Source organism: Salvelinus sp. IW2-2015, unplaced genomic scaffold (genome assembly GCF_002910315.2).
Source record: "Salvelinus sp. IW2-2015 unplaced genomic scaffold, ASM291031v2 Un_scaffold4764, whole genome shotgun sequence".
Lineage (NCBI taxonomy): Eukaryota > Metazoa > Chordata > Actinopteri > Salmoniformes > Salmonidae > Salvelinus > Salvelinus sp. IW2-2015.
In genome coordinates this window covers 24,676-35,952 of record NW_019946033.1, presented here as the reverse complement: position 1 = coordinate 35,952, position 11,277 = coordinate 24,676, and the positions used below count along the sequence as shown (strand labels likewise).

Sequence of the window (11,277 nt, the reverse complement as noted above, 5' to 3'; positions counted from 1 at the left end):
GCATCTGTGCTTATCACTGAAAGCTCTCAATCTCTCCAAAAACTCTGTCCAGTCCACACAGATTTTAGTTCACAGAATCATTTTTTCTTGTCTCGTAATTTTGTCAACTGAATAAAAATAATAAAATTTGTTTGTTATAGTTTTCTCTGGTGAAATGTAGCCTCGTTCAAATTGCCAATATAAAAAAAATGATGTTTACAAAATTTGAGTCACTATTACTTGTTGACAAAAGAACCCCTAGTCCATTTGTGATCAGGGCGCGTAAACAGCAATGGCCGCCTGCTTGGGCAATTTCCTTCCTTCTTGGTCGTTTCTCTGCAAACCTCTGGCCCATATTCAGTTAACACATCGCTGTGAGGCTGTAAATGATGATCTGAATACTGACACCTCTACCCTATGACATCCTGACATCTGACATCTGACATCCTGACATCTGACACCTGACCACCTGACACCTAGACACCTGGACATCTGACACCCTGCACACCGTGACATCTGACATCTGACATTGACACCTGACACCTGACACCTGAACACCTGACACCTGACATCTGATCACCTGACACCTGACAATCGACATCTGACATCTGACACTTTTTCTTTACTCTTTACTCTCTTTGTCCTTCCCTGTGATTCCAAAATGGCAGATTTCTAAACGCTGTGTTAGGCAATAGTTAACCTGAGAGAGATAGTTGTGGGGTCCCTCTGTGCGGATGAAGCTATTGAAGGAGACGAGGGACACTCTCATCGACTCACGGACGAGAGGAGGGACACTGGTCATCGAACCTCACAGAGGAGAGGAAGGACACTCTCATCACCTCCAACGGAGAGAGGAGGACCACTCTCATCGACCTCCTAGGAAGAGGACACCTCATCGAACCTCCGGAGGAGAGGCAGGGGACACTCTCAATCGCACCTCTCAACCTCACAGAGGAGAGGAGGACACTCATCTTACCTCACCAGAGGACCGAGGACACTGTCATCGACCTCACAGAGGAGAGAGAGGACACTATCATCGACCTCTCAACCTCACAGAGGACACTTCAGCGGACCTCACAGACGGAGAGGAGGACAACTCATCGAGCCTCACAGAGGAGAGGAGACACTCATCGACCCTCACAGAGGAGAGGGGAAGGTCACTCATCGACCTCACAGGAGGAGAGGAGGACACTCATCGACCTCACGGAAGAGGAGGACACTTCATCGACCTCACGGGAGGAGAGGAGGGACACTCATACGACCTCACGAGGGACGAGGAGGACACTCATCGGACCTCACTGAGGAGAAGAGGACACTCATTGACCTCACAGAGGAAGAGAGGACCACTCATCGACCTCACAGAGGAAGAGGAGGACACTCACGACCTCACGGAGGAGAGGAGACAACTTCATCGACCTCACAGAGAGAGGAGACACTCATCGACCTCACAGAGAAGATAGGACACTCATCGAAACCTCACAGAGGAGAGGAGGACCACTCATCGACCTCACAGAGGAGAGCGAGGACACACATCGACCTCACAAAGAGGAGAGGAGGACACTCTTTGACCTCACAGAGGAGAGGAGGACCACTCATGCGACCTTCAACAGAGGAGAGGCAGCGACCTGAGCCTAGGGACCATAAGTCACGCAAACCGTGCATGCATGACTCCTTGCTGTCCCAGTCCGCCTTGCGCCTTGCCTGTCTATTCCAGTTCAGCTGTTCTTGCCTCGGTTATTTGAACCCCTACCTGTCCCAACCTGCTGTTTTCAACCTTAATGATCGCGCTATGAAAAGCCAACTATATTATTCCTGCATTATTATTTGACCATGCTTGTCATTTCATGAAACATTTGTGAATAATATTGGCTCTCTCTAATTCTCTCTTTCTTTCTCTCTCTCGGCAGGACCTTGAGCCCTAGGGACCAACGTCAGGACTTACCGGGCATGCATGACTCCTTGCTGTCCCCAGTCCACCTGGCCTTGCTGCTATTCACAGTTTCAACTGTTTCTGCCTAGCGGTTTAGGGGAACCGCCACGTTGTCCCAGACCCTGCCTATTTTTCAACTCTTAATGATACGGCCTATGAAAACCAACTGAAAAATATATCATGATTATTATTTGACCATGCTTGTCACTTATGCAATATTTTGAAACATCTTAAAGCATAGTTCTGTTATAATCTCCACCCGGCACAGCCAGAAGAGGGACTGGCCACCCCCATACCTGGTTTTTCCCTTCTTGCTAGGTTTCTTCCTAGGGATTGGCCTTTCTTTATGGAGTTTTTCCTAGCCACCGTGCTTCTACACCTGCAGTGCTTGCTGTTTGGGTTTTAGGCTGGTTTCTGGTACAGCACCTTTTGAGATATTAGCTGAATGTACGAAGGGCTATATAAAATAACTTGACTTTGATTTGAAGAGGAAAAAGGACTGACTTTCACCCAATGAGGAATTTTCCACTGAAGTCTCGCTCTCTCACTTTCTTTTGGAGAAAAGCAAATATATAAAAACATTACTTGCATGTCAAGCTGTAGTTTGATGCAGTCATCAGAGCTATGAGCAAAATCATTCCCCAGCTCAATTTCTCGTTAAAACAAAAAAGACGAGCGAGAGAGAGAGACAGAGAGAGAGAGAGAGTCCGAGAGAGAGAGATGCGAGAGAGGAGGATGCAGAGAAGAGAATCGAAGACGAGAGAAGAGAGAGATAGAGAAATAAATACTCACTGAGCCTGAAAGGCCCAGGGATATAAAGATGACTAAAGAAATGGATTTCTCTGATCAGAGCATCCTTTGTGAGGATAGTCAATGAAGCGTTGAAAAGGGGGCATTTCCAAAATATATAAGTGCTTGTTATAATGCTAATGTATAATTTATGGAAATGCCAATAGTGATTTTTCAATCTATGCCCCAGTTCACTGAATCGACAATATATAAAGGTTGAGCCCTTTGTACCGTGATTGCTGTAGATAAGGGTTTCCCCCTTTCTGTTTTTAGCAGTTAGGAGGTTTGAAGGTTTCGGGGGGATGGGGAAGAAAGGGAGGAAGGCGTGGGTTGGGAGTTGGGAGACAGGAGGCGGGAGGTTTCGGGATTGGGCGAGTGGAGACAGGAGGGGGAGGTTTGGGGTTGGGAGGTGAGAGAGGGAGTCAGGGGGAGGTTTCTGGGGTTGGGGGTGGAGAACAGGAGGGGGAGGTTTCTGGGTTGGGAGGTTGGCGACAGAGGGGGGAGGTGTTCTTCCTGGGGTTTGGCGAGCTGGACGACAGAGGGGGAGGTTTCTGGGTTGGGGTTAGAGGGGGAGTTGGTTGGGAGGGGAACAGGAGGGAGTCTGCGTGAGTGAAGGGATCATAGCCTGAAGTTCGAACATGTGGAGTGCAGAGCCTCAAGTCGGAGATACACCTCGGGGAGTTCCTGGAGCCTTCTTTCTGGGTTTGGGAGGTGCCGAGACAGGAGGCGGCGGAGGTTTTGGTTGGGAGGTGGAACAGGAGGGGGAGGTTTCTGGGGGGTTGGGTGGTGGAGAACAGGCAGGGGAGTTTCTGGGGTGGGAGTGGAGACAGGAGGGGAGTTTCTGGCGTTGGGGGAGTGGAGACAGGAGGGAGGTTTTGGGGTGGGAGCTGGAGACAGGAGGGGAGAGGTTTCTGGGGTTGGGAGTGAGACAGGAGGAGAGTTTCGGGGATTTGGGCGGTGGAGACAGGAGGGGAGCGTTTCTTTTTGGGGGGTTTGGGAGGTTTGAGACAGGAAGGGAAGAGTTTTGGGGTGGGAGGTGGAGGAACAGAGGGAAGCGGTTTCTGGGTTTCGGGCAGGTGGGACAGGAGGGCGGAGAGTTTCTGGGGTTGGGAGATGAGAAGAAGGGGGAGGTTTCTGGGGGATTGGGGAGGTGGAGACAGGAGGGGGTTTCTGGGGTGGGAGGTGAGACATGGAGGGGGAGGTTTCTGGGGTTGGGAGTGGGACAGGAGGAGAGTTGCTGGGGTCTGGGAGGAGGAGACAGGAGGAGAGGTTTCTGGGTTGGAGAGTGGAGACAGGAGGGAAGGTTTCTGGGTTGGGAGGTGAGACAGGAGGGGCAGGTTTCAGGGTTCGGAGGTAGAGACAGGAGGGGAGAGGTTCTGCGGGTTGGAGTTGGAGACAGAGAGGGGAGGTTCTGGGTTGGAGGTGGAGCAGGAGGCGAGGTTTCTGGGGTTATGGAGTAGGAGACAGGAGGGGAGGTATCTAGGGGTTGGGAGGTGGAGACAAGGAGAGAGGTTCTGGGTTTGGGCGGATGGAGAACAGGAGGGAGGTTCTTGGGGTTGGGAGATGGAGACAGGAGGGGGAGGTATCTGGGGTTTGGGAGGTGGAGGAGACAGGAGGAGAGCGTTTCTGGGTTTGGGCGGTGGAGACAGGAGGGGAGGTTTCTGGGTGGAGGTGGAGACAGGAGGGAGAGGTTTGTGGTTGCGGGAGGTGGAGACAGGAGGAGAGGTTTCTGGGTTGGGAGGTGGAGACAGGAGGGGAGGTTTCTGGGGTTGGGAGTGGAGACAGGAGGGGGAGGTTACTGGGGTTGGGAGGTGGAGACAGCGAGGCGGAGTTTCTGGGGTTGCGGAGTGTGAGACAGAGGGGAGGTTTCTGGGCGTTGGGAGGTGGAGACAGGAGGGGGGAGGTTTCTGGGGTTGGGAGGTGGAGCGGGACAGGAGGGGGAGTTTCTGGCGGTTGGGGAGGTGGAACAGGAGGGGAGGTTTCTGGGGTTGGAGGTGGAGACAGGAGGGGAGGTTTCTGGGGTTGGAGTATGGAGACAGGAGGGGGAGGTTTCTGCGGGTTGGGAGGTGAGACAGGAGGGGGAGGTTTCTGGGCGGTTGGGAGGTGGAGACAGAGGGGAGGTTTCTGCGGGTTGGGATGGTGGAGACAGGAGGGGAGGTTTCTGGGGTTGGGAGGTGGAGACAGGAGGGGAGGTTTCTGGGGTGGAGCGTGGAAGACAGGAGGGGAGGTTTCTTGGGTTTGGGAGTTGGAGACAGGAGGCGGAGGTTTCTGGGGTTTGGGGAGGTGGAGACAGGAGGGGGAGTTTCGTGGGTTTGGGAGTGGAACAGGGAGGGAGGTTTCTGGGTTGGGCAGTCTGTGGAGACAGGGAGGGAGGTTTCTGGGGTTGGGAGGTGGAGACAGGAGGGCAGGAGGGTTTCTGGGGTTGGGCAGGTGGAGACAGGAGGGGGAGGTTTCTGGGTTGGGAGGTGGAGACAGGAGGGAGCGTTTCTGGGCGTTGGGAGGTGGACACAGGAGGGGAGGTTTCTGGGGTTGGGACGTGGAGACAGGAGGGGAGGTTCTGGGTTGGCGGAGGTGGGAGACAGGAGGAGAAGGTTTCTGGGGTTAGGAGGTGGAGACAGGAGGGGAGGTTTCTGGGTTTGGGAGGTGGAGACAGGAGGGAGGTTTCTGGGGTTGGGAGGTGGAGACAGGAGGGAGAGTTTCTGGGGTTGGGAGGTGGAGACAGGAGGGGAGGTTTCTGGGTTTGGGAGGTGAGAACAGGAGGGGAGGTTTCTGGGGTTGGGAGGTGGAGACAGGAGGGGGAGGTTTCTGGGGTTGGGAGGTGGAGACAGGGAGGAGGGGGAGTTCTGGGTTGGGAGGTGGAGACAGGAGGGGAGGTTTCTGGCGTTGGGAGGTGGAGACAGGAGGGGGAGGTTTCTGCGGGTTGGGAGGTGGAGACAGGAGGAGAGGTTTCTGGGTTTGGGGTGAGGACAGGAGGGGAGGTTTCGGGTTGGAGTGGAGACAGGAGGGGGATTTCTGGGGTTTGGGAGTAGACAGGAGGAGAGGTTTCTGGGGTTGAGTGGAACAGGAGGGAGGTTTCTGGGGTTGGAGGTGGAGACAGGAGGGAGAGGTTTCTGGGGTTGGGAGGTGAGACAGGAGAGAGGTTTCGGGGTTTGGGAGGTGGAGACAGGAGGGAGAGGTTTCTGGGTTTGGGAGGTGAGACAGGAGGCGGGAGGTCTGGGGTTGGGAGGTGGAGACAGGAGGGGAGGTTTCTGGGGTTGGAGGTGAGACAGGAGGGGAGGTTTCTTGGGCGGTGGGAGGTGGAGACAGTGAGGAGAGGTTCTGGGGTGGAGGAGGAGACAGGAGGGAGAGGTTTCTGGGGTTGCGAGGTGAGAGACAGGAGGGAGAGGTTTCTGGGGTTGGGAGGTGGAGACAGAGAGGGGAGGTTTAGGGGTTGGGACGGTGAGACAGGAGGGAAGAGGTTTCTGGGTTGGAGGTGGAGACAGGAGGGAGTTTCTGGGGTTGAGGAGGTAGACAGAGGAGAGGTTTCTGGGTTTGGCGGTGGAGACAGGAGGGGAGGTTTCTGCGCGTTGGAGGTGGCAGACAGGAGGGAGAGGTTTCTGGGGTTGGGGAGGTGGAGACAGGAGGAGAGGTTCTGGGTTTGGGAGGTGGAGACAGGAGGGGGAGGTTTCTGGGGTTGGGAGGTGGAGACAGGAGGGGGAGGTTTCTGGGGTTGGGAGGTGGAGACAGGAGGGGAGGTTTCTGGGGTTGGGAGGTGGAGACAGGAGCGGGAGCGTTTCGGGGTTGGGAGGTGGAGACAGGAGGAGAGGTTTCTGGGTTGGAGGAGGAGACAGGAGGGAGAGGTTCTGGGTTGGGAGGTGGAGACAGGAGGGAGAGGTTCTTGGGGTTGGGAGGTGGAGGACAGGAGGGGGAGGTTTCAGGGTTGGGAGTGGAGACAGGAGGGAGAGTTTGGTTTGGGAGGTGGGAGCAGGAGGGAGGTTTCTGGGGTTGGGAGGTGGGAGACAGGAGGGAGAGTTCTGCGGGGGGGTTGGGGGGAGGAAACAGGAGGGGAGGTTTTTTCTGGGTGGGAGTGGACACAGGAGGGGAGGTGGAGACAAGACGGGATGTTTCTGGGGTTGGGAGTGAGACAGGAAGGGGAGGTTTTTTGTATGAATCGTAAACATAGTTTTAAAATACAGGTTTATACCCGGGGCAGTTTTACAGAGTCTTGGGGTTTATTAGCTTGATAGAACTTGGTACATGAGAGCACTATGAGTAATCTCAATAAATTATAGGTTTACATCCAAGATCAGTCAACAGTGAAATGCTACCKATGTAAGTTTCATCAAAAGACACTCTTGCAACCAAGGACAGACACATATTTACACGCCCGAGCGCTTCAGCACTCAGCKGTCCCRTTCTGGGAGCTTGTATGGTCTACCACTTCACGGCTGAGCCTTTGTTGCTCCTAGATGTTTCTCTTTTACAATAAAAGCACTTACTGTTGACCACGGCAGCTCTAGCAGGGCAGAAATATGACGAACTGACGTGTTGGAAAGGTGACATCCTATGACGGTGTCAGTTTGAATGTCACTGAGCTCCTCAGTAAGGCCATTCYACTGCCAATGTTTGTCTATGGAGATTGCAAGGCGGTGTGCTGGAGTTTATACACTTGTCAGTGACGGGTGAGGCTGAAATAGCCAAATCCACTAATTTGAAGTGGTGTCCACATACCTTTGTATCTATAGTGTACTTTGTATTCTCAAAGAGATAGTTCACTTTAAAATGAAAGTTTATCAGACGTTTTCAGGCTAATGATTTAGCGATAAGTCATCTGCCGTAATTTAGGTTCAAAAACTTTTCATGGGAAGTAGAAGCYCTGGAATTCTGGGAATTTTGSTTAAATTCAATAGTGAACCTTTTTTTGTRTGGGATACACACAAGGCAATTCTAGGGCTTGTGGCACATTTTGGTTAAACTATCCCCARTTCAATGGAATTGCAACCCTCTGCATGTGCAGTGCATTCTTCCATCACATGTGCAGTGTATTCTTCCATCACATGTGCAGTGTATTCTTCCATCACATGTGCAGNGAGCTCACCAACTGATGTAGGCTGTGTTTGGCTATGAACGGAGCCGGACGCATCCTACCCACTGCTGAACAGAACTGCGCTGGGCATCTGTGCTTATCACTGAAAAGCTCTCAATCTCTCCAAAAACTCTTGTCCAGTCCACACAGATTTTAGTCACAGAGATCATTTTTTCTTGTCTCGTATTTGTCAACTGAAATTAAAAATAATATTTGTTTGGTTATAGTTTTCTTCTGGGTAAATGTAGCCTCGTCAAATTGCCAATTAAAAAAAAATTGATGTTTGACAAATATTTGAGTCACTATACTTGTTGACAAAAGGAACCCTGGTCCATTTGTGAACAGGGCGGTAAACAGCAATGGCCGCCTGCTGTGGGCAATTTCCTCCTCTCTGGTCGGTTTCTCTGCAACCCTTGGCCCATATTCAGTAACACATCGCTGTGAGGCTGTAAATGATGTATCTGAATACTGACACCTCTACCCTGACATCTGACATCTGACATCTGACATCTGACATCTGACACCTGACACCTGACACCTGACACCTGACATCTGACACCTGACACCTGACATCTGACATCTGACATCTGACACCTGACACCTGACACCTGACACCTGACACCTGACATCTGACACCTGACACCTGACATCTGACATCTGACATCTGACATCTTTTCTTTACTCTTTACTCTCTTTGTCCTCCCTGGTGATTCAAAATGGCAGATTTCTAAACGCTTTAGCAATAGTTAACCTGAGAGGATAGTTGTGGTCCCTCTGTGGGATGAAGCTATTGAGGAGACGAGGACACTTTCATCGACTTCACGGAGGAGAGGAGGACACTGTCATCGACCTCACAGAGGAGAGGAGGACACTCTCATCGACCTCACAAGAAAAAGGAGATTTCCCAACCCCAAGAACCTCCCCCTCCTGTCTCCACCTCCCAACCCCAGAAACCTCCCTCCTGTCTCCACCTCCCAACCCCAGAAACTCCCCCTCCTGTCTCCACCTCCCAACCCCAGAAAACCTCCCCCTCCTGTCTCCACCTCCCAACCCAGAAACCTCCCCTCCTGTCTCCACCTCCCAACCCCAGAAACCTCCCCGCTCCTGTCTCCACCTCCCAACTCCAGAAACCTCCCCTCCTTCTCCACCTCCCAACCCCAGAAACCTCCCCCTCCTGTCTCCACCTCCAACCCCAGAGAACCTCCCCTCCTGTCTCCACCTCCCAACCCCAGAAACCTCCCCTCCTGTCTCCAACTCCAACCCCGAAACCTCCCCCTCCTGTCTCACCTCCCAACCCAGAAACCTCCCCTCCTGTCTCCACCTCCCAACCCAAGAAACTCCCCCTCCTGCTCTCCACTCCCAACCCAGAAACCTCCCCCTCCTGTCTCCACCCCAACCCCAGAAACCTCCCCCTCCTGTCTCAACTCCAACCCAGAAACCTTCAAACCCAACCTAGAAAACACGAAAGGGGAAAACCCTTTATCTACAAAGTCACGGTACAAAGGTGCTTCAACTTTATATTGTGATTCAGTGAACGAGTGGCAAATTGAAATCTACTATCTGGCATTTCCATAATTATGTTACATTAGCATTTAAACCAGCATTATATTTGGAAATGCCCCCTTTTGCAACGCTTGCATGACTTATCTCTCACAAAGGTGCTCTGATCCAGAGAAATCCATTTCTTTAGTCATCTTTATATCCTGGGCCTTCAAGGCTCAGTGAGTATTTATTTCTCTATCTCTCTCTCTCTCTCTCTCTCTCTCTCTCTCTCTCTCTCTCTCTTCTCTCTCTCTCTCTCTCTCTCTCTGTTCTCTCTCTCGGCTCTCTTTTTGTTTTTAACGAGAAATGAGCTGGGAATAATTTGCTCATAGCTCTGATGCCTGCATCAAACTACAGCATTGCTGAAGAATGTTTTTATATATTTTCTTTCTCCCAAAAGAAAGTGAGAGAGCGAGACAGTGGAAAATCTCAATTGGGTGAAGTCGTCCTTTCCTCTTCCAAATCAAAATCAAGTTATTTTAATATACGCCTTCGACATCAGCTAATATCTCAAAGTGCTGTACAGAAACCCAGCCTAAAACCCCAAACAGCAGCAATGCAGGTGTAGAAGCACGGTGGCTAGGAAAATCCCTAGAAAGGCCAAAACTAGAGAAACCTAGAGAGGAACCAGGCCTAATGAGGGGTGGCCAGTCCTCTTCTGGCTGTGCCGGGTGGAGATTTATAACAGAACTATGCAAGATGTCAAATAATTTCATAAGTGACAAGCATGGTCAAATAATAATCATGAAATAATTTTCAGTTGGCTTTCATAGCCGATCATTAAGAGTTGAAAATAGCAGGTCTGGGAACACGTGGCGGTTACCTAACCGAGGCAGAACAGTTGAAACTGGAATGACAGCAAGGCCAGGTGGACTGGGGACAGCAAGGAGTCATCATGCCCGGTAGTCCTGACGTATGGTCCTAGGGGCTCAGGTCCTTCCGAGAGAGAGAAAGAAAGAGAGATTAGAGAGAGCCAATATTTTCAAAATGTTCATAAATGACAAGAATGGTCAAATAATAATCAGGAATAAATATCAGTTGGCTTTTCATAGCCGATCAATTAAGAAGTTGAAAACAGCAGGTTCTGGGACAGGGTAGGGGTTCATAACCGCAGGCAGAACAAGCTGAAACTGAATGCAGGCAAGGCCAGGCGGACTGGGGACAGCAAGGAGTCATCACTGCCCGGTTTGCCGTGACTTATGGTCCTAAGGCTCAGGTCCTCCTCTCCTCTGTGAGGTCGATGAGTGTCCTCCTCTCCACTCTGTGAGGTCAAAGAGTGTCTCCTCTCCTCTGTGAGGTCGATGAGTGTCCTCCTCTCCTCTGTGAGGTCCGATGAGTGTCTCCTCTCCTCTGTGAGGTCGATGAGTGTCCTCCTCTCCTCTGTGAGGGTCGATGAGTGTCCTCCTCTCCTCTGTGAGGTCGATGAGTGTGTCCTCCTCTCCTCCGTGAGGTCGATGAGTGTCCTCCTCTCCTCTGTGAGCTCGATAGAGTGTCCTCCTCTCCTCTGTGAGGTCCAATGAGTGTCCTCCTCTCCTCAGTGAGGTCGATGAGTGTCCTCTCCTCCTCCGTGAGGTCGATGAGTGTCCCTCCTCTCCTCCGTGAGGTCGATGAGTGGATCCTCCTCTCCTCCGTGAGGCTCGATGATGTCCTCCTCTCCTATGTGAGTCGATGAGTGTCCTCCTCTCCTCTGTGAAGGTCGATGAGTGTCCTCCTCTCCTCTGTGAGGTCGATGAGTGTCTCCTCTCTCGTGATGATGGTCGATGAGTGTCCTCTGTGGGTTGAGAGGTCTGATAGTGTCCTCCTCTTCCTCTGTGAGGTCGATGACAGTGTCCTCTCCTCTGTGTAGTAGATGAGTGTCCTCCTCTCCTCTGTGAGGTTTGAGAGGTGATGAGAGTGTCCTCCTCTCCTCCGTGAGGTCGATGAGAGTGTCCTCTCCTAGGGAGGTCGATGAGAGTGTCCCCTCGTCTCCGTG

General features: G+C 51.9%; 1 protein-coding gene across 1 annotated transcript; it reads right to left on the bottom strand.

The window, feature by feature from the left end:
* Positions 1 to 3,120: 3,120 nt before the first annotated feature.
* Positions 3,121 to 7,820, bottom strand: LOC112077616 (uncharacterized). Its single transcript, XM_070441776.1, has 4 exons — positions 7,776 to 7,820; positions 6,144 to 6,754; positions 4,060 to 6,016; positions 3,121 to 3,942 (listed from the first exon to the last, which is right to left on the bottom strand). Exons 1-4 carry the CDS (start codon positions 7,818 to 7,820, stop codon positions 3,121 to 3,123), a joined length of 3,435 nt encoding a protein of 1,144 aa, XP_070297877.1.
* Between the last annotated feature and the right edge of the window lie 3,457 nt (positions 7,821 to 11,277).